Below are 10,980 nucleotides of genomic sequence, written 5' to 3' on the forward strand. Positions count from 1 at the left end.
CAAATCAATGCAAGAACGCCCTTGGCCATTCGATACAGTGATATTTCGCCGCTGGAAAACCACCATTGTGCTGTTGCGTTCAGCATTCTGAACAGGCCGGAAACCAACATTTTTGCCAACGTGTCACAAGAGGTGTTCCAACGTGTTCGTCAGGTAAACACGATACTGCAAATGTGGACAGATTGAGGGGCAAAACCCGATTTGTTTTCAATACGCTCTGCAAGGCAGGCAAATTAGACGAACTGGAAATCTGTGGAATTGGTTTTCTCGCTCGTAATCTTCTTCATTTGACTATTAATCGATTTTATCGATTTCATCCAATTTAAAATCATTTCTGTCCCCAATAATGTAAAATGCATGTTTAAAGACATCCACGTCTCATTGTAAGTTTGAGGCGTTGATAAAGCTAAGACCGGAGACCATCCCATAATGAAAATGAGCGCCTTGTATACCTTATCTCTAAACTGCACCGTGGTTCCGCGATGCCTTCGATTTGTTGCTTGAATGCCGATGACCATGGCATCTGGATCTGTTGGAGTTTAGACCAATGACAACCCAGCACGCGAGTGGGATCTCCGGTTTGTTCGTTGTCGAATCCAATCCATTTCAGTAGTATACCGAAAATTGGAAAACTGGAGCCCCGAAACCGTACCGACATCAATACAGAAAGCAGGAAGCTACAACTTCCTCCCCCCATTGTCAGTTTATTTCCCCTAGGCTAACCTTGTTCTTCATCCCAGCAGTTTTAACCGGGGAGATGACAATAGATGAGAACACGATTGAGACAGAAAACGGGGGAACGAATGTCTGGAAAGAAAACGTAGTTAAAATGAAAATGTTCCTGCACCTCGGGTGAAACGGCAGTCTTCGGAAAGCCTCTCACCATGATGTAGCATGTTCCCACCTACCCATACTATTTTTAAGGCCCCGATTTTGCGTTTCGATATGTTCGGGATCATGACAATCCTTGGATGTACGCGAGTGAGAGCAAGTTACACCGACAATACGATCGATACCATGTTCGATACGTAATGAGACAGTAACTCTGTCACGAAGAGACTGGACCTTAAGGTAGGTTTGCGCACCTCAGCGATCCACTGAGCTATACTGGGGAGTGTCCCCATGATACTTGCTCACAGAGTCTCTCATTCCAGGTTGGTCAATAGGTAGAGGTCTGACCAACACAGTCTCCTGGCCCTCCAGGTTAGGGGTTGGAACATGTGGCGACGTGTTCCGTAGAAATGGTAATGCATTTGCATTTCCCGCCAAACACCGCTGCCTTGTGGTTAGACTTTTGAGCCACTTTGGTTGAGTACCCTAATCGTCCTCCTGTCTAGGTGTGGGTGCCCTGGCGGTACCAATGAGCTGTCAAGCCGTTTTGCAGCATTCCAGAGGATTTTTTTCTAGTGTACAACTGACTGCTTTGTTATTGATTACACTGTCAAATATTTTAATCAATACGAGCCCACAGTTTCTGTTTTCCAATTGACTTTGGATGCAAAAGCATTTTTCCGTTTATAGCAACTTCTGGTTCACTTGATGAATGCCGTACCCTGAGTGTGAATTAGGAGATTTGATTCGATTTCATCCTCGCGAATGTCCTCCACCCGGTTTGCTAAACTGATATGATGAGATCCTAGTCCGTCAACTACCAATAAATGATCAACACGGTTGTTCCACTTTCGATTTGAATGTCCACTTGTCAGAAGAGCATACCAGCAGAGACGCAAACGCCAAATGACGTTAGCCAACCCACGATATAGTCCGATGGAAAACAATCAAACTATGCCCTTTCAGCCACAGGAGCTGAAACAAAGAAAGCAAAAACATAACTGAGGCGAAATCCAAGGTTAGATGTACTTTCTCTATAACGGTTCTCACCATTTTGCTAGGGGGAGACAGACGACAAAGAGAGACAAGACACATTTAATTATATCTCCATTCATAGGTCATATATAGATGGTGTTAGCTTGGGAGACCGGGCCACTCGTCCCAGTTTCGAAGGAAAACTTTCGATCTTCTCGTGAACGTAGATCAAGAGAGATATTACATAGCATAAGGATCGGAACGAAAGCTTCTGTCGAGATACCGGGCCGTCCCAGTTTCGAAGGAAAACTTTCGATCTTCTCGTGAACGTAGATCAAGAGAGATATTACATAGCATAAGGATCGGAACGAAAGCTTCTGTCGAATTTCGGGACAATATCCCATAGAGGGACGTTGGACAGAGACTAACAGCAAGAGTTCTTGTAGACCGGTGATGTACATTTACTTGCCTCCGGTACCCTCATACACGCAAGTGCACTCAAGTATGATTCGTGAGTGTGGAAAAAGTGAGAAATCCTGCAACAATGTGTCTGCTAGCTGGACTGTTGTAGACTGAATGACTTACGCCAGTTACGAATCAACTCAAAGAAGGGAAACCGAAAGATGGACACGAGGTTGCTAGAGCACTAAATTAACCAGTCACGTGACCAGTAGCGTCATCAGACGCAGCAACTTGGGTATTCACACTGGTGCTTCACTGCCATAAAACCAAAAACTCTTCTTAGGGCTCATCAATCTCGTGAGAACCAAACTGGCTTGAAAATGAGTGTATTTCTCGAAGACATGGTGTTAGCTTACCAAAGCCATTCAGAAGTTTATACATCTCATCGTCAAGTAGTCTAGAAAGAAGCTGACAGGACGAAAGCCACCGACATCGATTAGTCGCTGTTCTATGAATGTAAGGTAACAGAGATTCATCCTGGAAGGTGGATCGCACCAACATCACTCTTTGTGATCTGTTCTACACCCTTCTGCCAAATCATGCACTTCGCAGTTTACACGATTATGAAGGACACACGGCGAGTATCAATCGTTCCAATAGACAAGATATCGACATGCCTAGCCCACGGCCGTGACAACGTAGCTGGTGTTGCTTGCTATGTGCCCGGCATTGAAGTACGGCTTCACAAACAAACACTAGTAGGATCATCTTCCGGAGATTCTGTGCAGATGAACCCACACAGAGGTGGAAACGGCCGGACTGCTCCACCTATCCCCGCGTGTCCTCAATGATCTGTGACCATCGTGGCTCACTAACTACAAGATCCAACCTTCTGACGAGACGACGTACTCGAACAGTTGTAGCCTGATACGTATAAGTTAGGAAATTAATGAGCCATGTATAAATCTGGAAGTTGCCGCGAGCAACAGCTTTTGTTTTAGTTTCGTCGTATTGTATTTACTCAAAAAAAATATGGAACAATCCACCACAGAACCGGCAAGATTTAAACGGCTACTTTAATGACCATTAGGCTTTTCGAGTTCGATCGATTTCACCTAATGATGAGTCATGTCTTTTTGACCGATTCATCACCAGGGAATGACAACTTTGATATTGGCGACGGACATGGCCAGACACGGTGAAATTCTCGACACACTGAAGCGTTATATAGAAGAAGGATTTGTTTTGGACAAAAAAGAACATCGTGAACAGGTGAGTACTGGTCTGTGTGTTGTAACCAACAGAGTTTTTTTCGTATCTGATTCCTGGTAGCTCAGTTTGTCGCAATCACTACCATACGATGAGGGATAATCTCTCTCTGATCCTGTAGAAAAGGGCTTTCCCATCACTGATGTTTAGCCCAAAGTTTAATTCCAAGAATGTGTACTAATCATGAGTAGCTGACCACGTTTCTGCCATTTGCGATTTGCCAAGCGTTTCTGAGCACATGTTGCTCGAAGCAATACACCAGACTTCGTATTATCCCCAGTGTGCGTCAATCAAATTGTCTGAGTTTCAATAGCCCGAATGAACCTTTCAACCACAGGTGTTTAGATAGCGCGATTATCAGGGAGTGCGTAATGGTCTGTAGTTCACCCCACTTTTGCCCACGAGATAGCCTTGTGCATTGTTCAGTGAAACCAAAGTTATTTCGATCAATGCGCTGTTGAGATAAAACGTACCAGTACAGCTTTATTCGCTGGATGCTTTGCTTCACAAATACTTACTCATTTCGTCAGTGCTTAGGGGATGCTGAAGGGGTTTCCTTGTCCAGGGGACTTCCGCAGTCACCGTGTACTTAGTTTTCGACTCAGAGTGTCCCGCCATGAAAATGGATCGGGTGCTAGGACGCTTGGATTCATCCAGTTATCGGTTTGATACGAGCGTCTGTCTAAGTGCCTTAGGAAAGTTGAACATTGTTGAACGGATCTACAGATTCAATTTCTGAACTGGGCAAGCTGGCCTGTAACCATGACAGAGTTTCTAGCATCATATACTGCTTTAGGAACATCTGACCTCCGGGATCCAATCGGCTGGCGGGTTCTGAAGAAGACTGATCTGACCAGTTGTTTGACCCTTGAGTTCATGAGCTTTTGAGCGGATATAAAAGTAAGGTAAAGTAAAGTAAAGATGATGGAGTACAGGTGCATCATTTGAGCGGTGATCAGTCTGCACTATCGGTAAATGCTGAAAGAACATTGGGTTCTGATTCAAGATTGTTTTAGCTGGGTGCTCTGAAGTCACACAAATTCGCGGTCATGAGTGATGGCACTTCAAACAAACTTGCAACATTCGCTTTCCGTGTGTGTTTATGAAAGAAGACTGGGTTCTGATTCATGACTGTTTTAGGTGGGTGCTCTGAAGTCACACGAATTCGCGGTCATGAATGATGGCACTTCAAACAAACTTGCAACATTCGCTTTCCGTGTTTTTTGCACCCTCTGTTCAATTCAAGTTTACTGTTCGGTTGGGTTTCACTAGCTCCAAGCACATCTTAATTTGCTTTCATGGGACCAATGACCAGCACAAGTCTCTCTGTTGTAGTTCGCTCTAGAAGAATATCTAGATCGTCATCGAATGTGTACTTGACGGATTATAAGCCACGATCCGTTGGGGTTTAAGTGGGAATCGTAAACAGAGAGCGAAGTCTCTTTTTTACAGACTTCGCCTGGTAGTCAGTGTGTAACCAGCTTTCGCTCTGACTCTTGCTGCTCGGACCTCTACCTCGCTAGAATTCCGCGGCCAAAAACATTGATGGAGCAACAAGGCGGTCATTTCAGTTGCAGTCTTAGATCCTCGTTTGTGAAGCACTTCAATCCCAAGTGAATCCCGAGACACCACTTTGTTTTTTGTTTCAGAGGGCGCGTATGAGAGGCCATCAAATGGTTTCGGATTGAAAATTCAATTTAGACGGATGCACAGAGGTTGTTACTGAGGATGACGCAACCCAGCTTAGTCCTGGGGATATAACCTATGGAGAGTTTCAGTGGGGGTGGGGGAATTAGAGAAATGCAACAACTGGAGTAGAGTGACGTTAACTGTAATATACGCTGCAGCATGTAAGAGGCGGGGACCGCATGGGGACACCGAGTTGTAGTCGACTTGACGTGACAAGCTACCAAAGAGTGAGTCTATTATTGCACACAGTATGGGGCAATGTAGTGGCGACTTCACTTAGCCAGCAGGGGTACTAAAGCGATAAGCCAAAACCTTGGGCTCAAAAGCTTTACCGCGAAGTTATCGGTAGATGGTGTACTACCGCAGTAAATATGAATTTAAGAAACGGGTTCCCGTAGGACAGTTGATCATCAATCTGGAGGAAGACCACCAGACTGTGTTGTTCTGACCTCTAGCCATTAACTAACCGGATATGAGGGACATTGTTGGTGTCTTGGTGACCCACTCCCCCAAACCGTCGCATCGCGATGTGGTCCACTCTCTGTCAGCCAATCAAAACTACATTCGTTAACGATTCTTAGCTCTCTTAAGTAAACACCGCCAGTAAAGCTTTTAAGTTTCTGTCCATCCTTTTTTAGTTATTAGCAGTTTCCACACCGTGATTTCTCTGCGTTTCAGCTCAAGCTAGTGCTGATCAAATGTTGTGATATTTCGAACGAAGTACGCCCGATGAATGTCAGCGAACCATGGGTCGACTGCTTGCTAGAAGAGTACTTCACACAGGTAAGCCTTAGTGCTCAGCACCAAGCAATCACGGTCTTCAAACTCACCGAGTGATTCATTTTACAGCTGGGCTGTGTTCTCATTTCAACCGGCGATCCTACGACAAACGGTCAATACATTCACCACGCCGGTATGCTGCCACCATTATTTCGACCACACTGACCGTTGCTACTGTTGACATCGTTTCAAAGTTAAGTTCGTAGATCAAACTGATCGAAAGTTTTTCCAGGGTCTCTGTTCTTGGACTTCATCGGTGGTACACTCTAGGCACTGAAAACTCGGTCTACTCTGGATTCTAACAGTGGGTTTCAGCGTCAAAATACAAGGATGCCACGCTCACGTCTAAAGTTCTAGTGGCCGAGGTAAAAAAACAAACGATGATTGCAACTGACAAGGGAAAATTACGCCCGAACTGTCACGTGTTCTGGGCGTATGGGAATCAGGGTAGAGGGAAGCGGATCGATTTCGGGAAACATGTTCATTGGAGTGCTACTTCATTTAAAACCTCTCAACTGGCTAATTCGAAGACACGGGCCTACCACTGTCGATTCCACTCTTTATTCACGTTTAAATCCTTGCTGCGCTCACCAAAAGTCTACTTTGTCTGAAGCTCTGGTAAGAATATCATTGTATGGGTAAGTAGAAACGAAATGTACTGCAATACGGAGCAATAGACAACAGTCAGAGGAACATAAGGTGTGCACTTTTGGGAATGACAATCGAATACATAGTGTCCACACTGACTACTACCCATATGCGCATTATATTTATATCAAATATATATATCATATATGTATATATATCAAATCATTCTTGTCACCTCCGATGCTTACGAGCGAAACTGTTAATTTGTCTACTTTCACACATCAATTTTACATATCTAATTGCACATATCAGTAATGTGTGAATACCGGCTTCTCAGGACAGTGATCTATTTGTCTGTGAATATGAGGAGTCTTGGTTAAAGTACTTTTCGACGTCCTTTCCAGTGTGAGTAAAGAGACGCCTTAGGTATTTGCCCTAGATAAGATATCACGTATACGATACGGCGGTCGCTTCAGAGACTTTGCGCGGATTGATGCCCAGTCTAGAAGACATCCCACGATCTGTCTTACTTTCCAGAAATGACGCATACCATTAATATGCCTTATATAGTCGAAAACCAAAGAGGCAGGAGTTTTCAGCAACCTTATGAGTAGTACATTACAAAAATATATATACAAAGAAGCTATACTTATTGTTGTTTAGCAGACAGCTATGAGTTTCACGCTCAACCAGATAGTAGCTCAAAGGTATTTTTCGACGGGGCGTACTTCAAAAAGGCCATTTCATTTCTTCGATCTTCGAGATATCGTACCAAGTCTTCTTGAAATAAGTAACAAATTCAGCTGAGAAATTTGCCGATAACGTAAGCCATTTCATTACTCGCTTGCGGTTTGTTGTTTAATTTGGATTCGAGTTCGATAGCAACCCAACCTGGTGAACCTCAATGAGGACAAAACCGATAGTTGCTTAGGCAAGAGCTTTCAGCAAACTTATTCGTAATATATCAAGCCGAAAAGTGAATCGATTTCTTACGAATGTCATCCGACTGCTTTCGTTTATAACAACCCGTCGGAAAATCCACTGGGTATTGTCACTTACCATAAAATGGAAAGAGAATCTGAGACAAAAGGTCTCCTGAGAATAAGAATTCCTTTACTGCTGAAATTTGATTAAGTTCAAGGTATGCATTCAAAGTGAAGAGGTAGTCCCTATTCGAGGGTTACCGTTCACTTCCTGTGCGTGGTTTTCCCAGCGCTTGGGAAGTGCCTATTGAAAATTTCATGGAGCCAGGTGGGTATACACGGCCGCCTGATACATCAGTTTACCGTGCTTTCAATTATCCTTGGTCTGGATTTTAATACCAGCAGTGAAGTCCCCTGTCTGGCTCTGTGGCTCCGTGTCACCCTTTAGTTTTGACCCCATTGCTAGTCAGTCTTGTTGGTTGCACGCTGATGCACGAGTTTGCTCAACAACCTAGAGAGACCAATGAGGTATGAAGTGAAGGAGCATTCTGACCAAGGAAAGTTTATGATATTAGAGAGCGTCGACTCAGTCCATGGCACCCCTAATGTGTCCGATGCAGTTAGCTTACTCATCCGCCGGGATTCTTTGAAAGGTGAGTAAATTCCACCTGTTGAATCTTGAAGCCTTGTTGATTTCCCTGGTAACGTTTAGCTACCGTCAGATGCGAGCCTGGACATTAGGCCACAGACTGCTCACATGCTTCATCAGTAGTATGAACCATTACCGGGGTATTCGACTAGCTACTGGAGTTGTGTATTCTATGTCACTCCGAGCTCTACGATGTATTGGTTTCGAGATGTCGTAACTTCAATCGGTCGAACGTGGTCAGCTCTGCAGCAAAGCCCGTTCTGGCTGCACAGGAGAACCCGCAGAGGAGGTACATCAACATGGGAACACGTCGAGAAATAACCATATGTGAACCAAATAGGCTGAGGTGAATGCTCACTGGTTCCGTTGTTAGCATCACGTTCTGTGGCCGAGTACTACTGGTTTTTGCAGAAATTTAAGGCTATAGCTTTTAGCTACCTCCTGTGTATCACTTTGGTGCTCGTAACTGTGGACGATAGGCATTCTCAGCTGTCGTCCAATGAAGTATCGCCACTCCGACCTCACACCCTGAGTTGGGTTGTTTTTCGCGCCTTTATATTTACAACATCAACTTGTGATTACATTGTACGTATTGTCTCTTATTCCACTGTGTTGTGTTGGAACTTATCTTTTCGTTTATTGATTTCATTGAAAGACAAATCGCTTGTATACATCAGCAAACGATCCGGATATTTGAACCTGCATTTGTGCAAGAAGTGACTGTCCCGGACCACGGTGGTCAATATCAAAATGTGCTCAGGCTGTGTCTTGTGAATGGTCCGAGCCACAAGGCTACCCATCACTCACACTCGGCCTGACTGGTTAACTGTTCCCACATGATATAACGGCAATAAGACATCAGTTGGCATGCTGGTGACCTTAGAATTCTCCCCTCATGTTCTTCCTCCGGTCTTATTCTCCTGGGTTGTTTATTTGATTGTACGCGCAGCATCGTTACCTATTGTTTGTATATCGGAATAAATCAATAAGATGGTCAAATCGCCCTCCCTTGTCTCTAAGGACGCTTTGCTATGACCTTGCGTAGAGGTTCGCATTTCTTTAAATGGCGCGTCCAATACATATATATTGAATTTCATCTGGAATTGATCTTCAAGACCCTACTCCCTGATGGCTGATATGTACTCTATTACCGTACATTTCCATTCACGCAGTCGGACAGGGAAAAGGAAGAGGGTCTCCCAGTTGCCCCATTCATGGATCGTGAAAAGGTCACCAAATCTTCCGCTCAGACCGGATTTCTCAAATTCGTTCTTATCCCCATGTTCCAGACGGTTGCCAAAGTAAGATACATTATTGTTGGACCTTTCCTGACGTGGGTTTCACGTGACGTTTTTGGTTGATGTTGTCAGAGACGTGCTCCTCTGTGAGTGTTCCATTTATCAAGTTAATCGATACTGTGGGAAGCTGATCGACATCGTGGATCCTGAGTCTGTTCATTTGAATTGTCTTAGTCAGAAATTTTGAACAGAACAAAAGACTTACGAATATGCACTCATTTGCAAACTAATTTGGTTTTTGGAGAGACTCACCTGGAACCCAGCTGAATCTCTCGTTTGTGATGTTCTCAGGGTGTATATTCGCAAATTTCGTGCAATTTGGTTTCAAATAGAACATAAGGTTGACGGAAACCCGGAGAATGCGCCTACCTGATGAGCCCCAAAAAGGGCGAAACCGATCGTGGGATGTCGACGGATTTTCAGCGACCTTATGAGTAGTACATCACAAAGAACAAAAGACGTTTAGTACCGAAGCAGGATCGGACATGTCATTCACCGACAACTGAAGGAGCTTGGGTATCTCGCAAAATTCTGGCTTAAAAGTAATGTCACGGAAGTGCAGTGGATTAGGTCGGTAGAGTCCATACTAGGATACTTTGTCTTTCCGGTTTCGATTCCCAGCGCACTCGACGCTCCTTACTGCGGCACAAAGAACTAATACTCACAAATATATCATGCTGGATCTGTTTTTTTAAATTGCTATTCGATCCAGCGTTGAAGCCCTTTCACGGAAAAGCCATGTGCCTTTGTTATCGAGGAAACTAAAAAACCACACGTGACAATTACACCTGGAGAACAAGATATCCTGTTCTGGTTTACTTCTGAGCAATGTTCTCCACTTTGGCCAATTTTTGCATTGTTGACAATGTCTGTGCGGTGTCCTGTTCGTCGATCTCACTTAGTTTGTCTGATATCATTGTACAGCAAGCATGCACCGTTGAAATCACATCCGTTTTTAGCTTGACAAATCAAAGTAGAAAACACCTAATCAACTCTTTGTTTCACATATGAGGGATCTGATAAATCTCGGTTGTCAACACCTGATGGCAACACACATTGGTTAAATGGGCACAGAAGATATCAAGAGAGACTAGGTGACGTGAAAAAGCCCAGCCATCATTTTCATAAAGGAAACTACTCACAAGATTGCTGAAAACTCTTTCCTCCAGTTCAACAGCCTCCACATTTTCCCTCTTCAGATATTCCCCATCATTGACGAGATTATGGTTACTCAATTGAAAGTTGCTTTGGAACGTTACGAGGAACTTCAGGCTGAGGAAGAGGGCGAACGAAAAAAGTCAAGTGCGATCATTGACGAAGCTGACTAACCGGTTCGACTACAGTCCGATGTTTTTGCTTCACTCATAACCCATTTCTACCTGTATGTACAGGTTGTACTGTTCACTGAGAGTTTGATCCATCCATCCACTTGAGTTCTATGTTTCACCTTGTCAAGTCGTTCTATTTATCCCCATTAACCAATGGGTACAGCATGGTCAGTACCCAACACACTTAAATGGTGCTCATTTTTTGTCGACACAGTTACCCCCTCAGAAACACTTCATCGCAATGTGAG

At 44.1% G+C, this 10,980-nt stretch overlaps 2 protein-coding genes across 2 annotated transcripts in view; both read left to right on the forward strand.

The window, feature by feature from the left end:
* Positions 1 to 3,366: 3,366 nt before the first annotated feature.
* T265_10309 (hypothetical protein) lies at positions 3,367 to 10,732 on the forward strand (the record flags this gene model as incomplete). Its single annotated transcript, XM_009176643.1, has 4 exons — positions 3,367 to 3,480; positions 5,845 to 5,949; positions 9,279 to 9,407; positions 10,604 to 10,732. The coding sequence occupies 4 exons, from the start codon at positions 3,367 to 3,369 to the stop codon at positions 10,730 to 10,732; spliced, it is 477 nt and encodes a 158-aa protein (XP_009174907.1).
* A 110-nt stretch (positions 10,733 to 10,842) lies between these two features.
* T265_10310 (hypothetical protein) overlaps positions 10,843 to 10,980 on the forward strand; it is a gene marked incomplete at both ends in the record, with an annotated part of 5,408 nt that continues 5,270 nt past the window's right edge. Inside the window, one exon of the mRNA XM_009176644.1 lies at positions 10,843 to 10,899. Coding sequence (XP_009174908.1) covers positions 10,843 to 10,899 — 57 coding nt within the window. The remainder of the gene's footprint in view (positions 10,900 to 10,980) is intronic.

The sequence above is a fragment of the Opisthorchis viverrini genome, assembly GCF_000715545.1.
Source record: "Opisthorchis viverrini unplaced genomic scaffold opera_v5_357, whole genome shotgun sequence".
Taxonomy (NCBI): Eukaryota; Metazoa; Platyhelminthes; class Trematoda; order Opisthorchiida; family Opisthorchiidae; genus Opisthorchis; species Opisthorchis viverrini.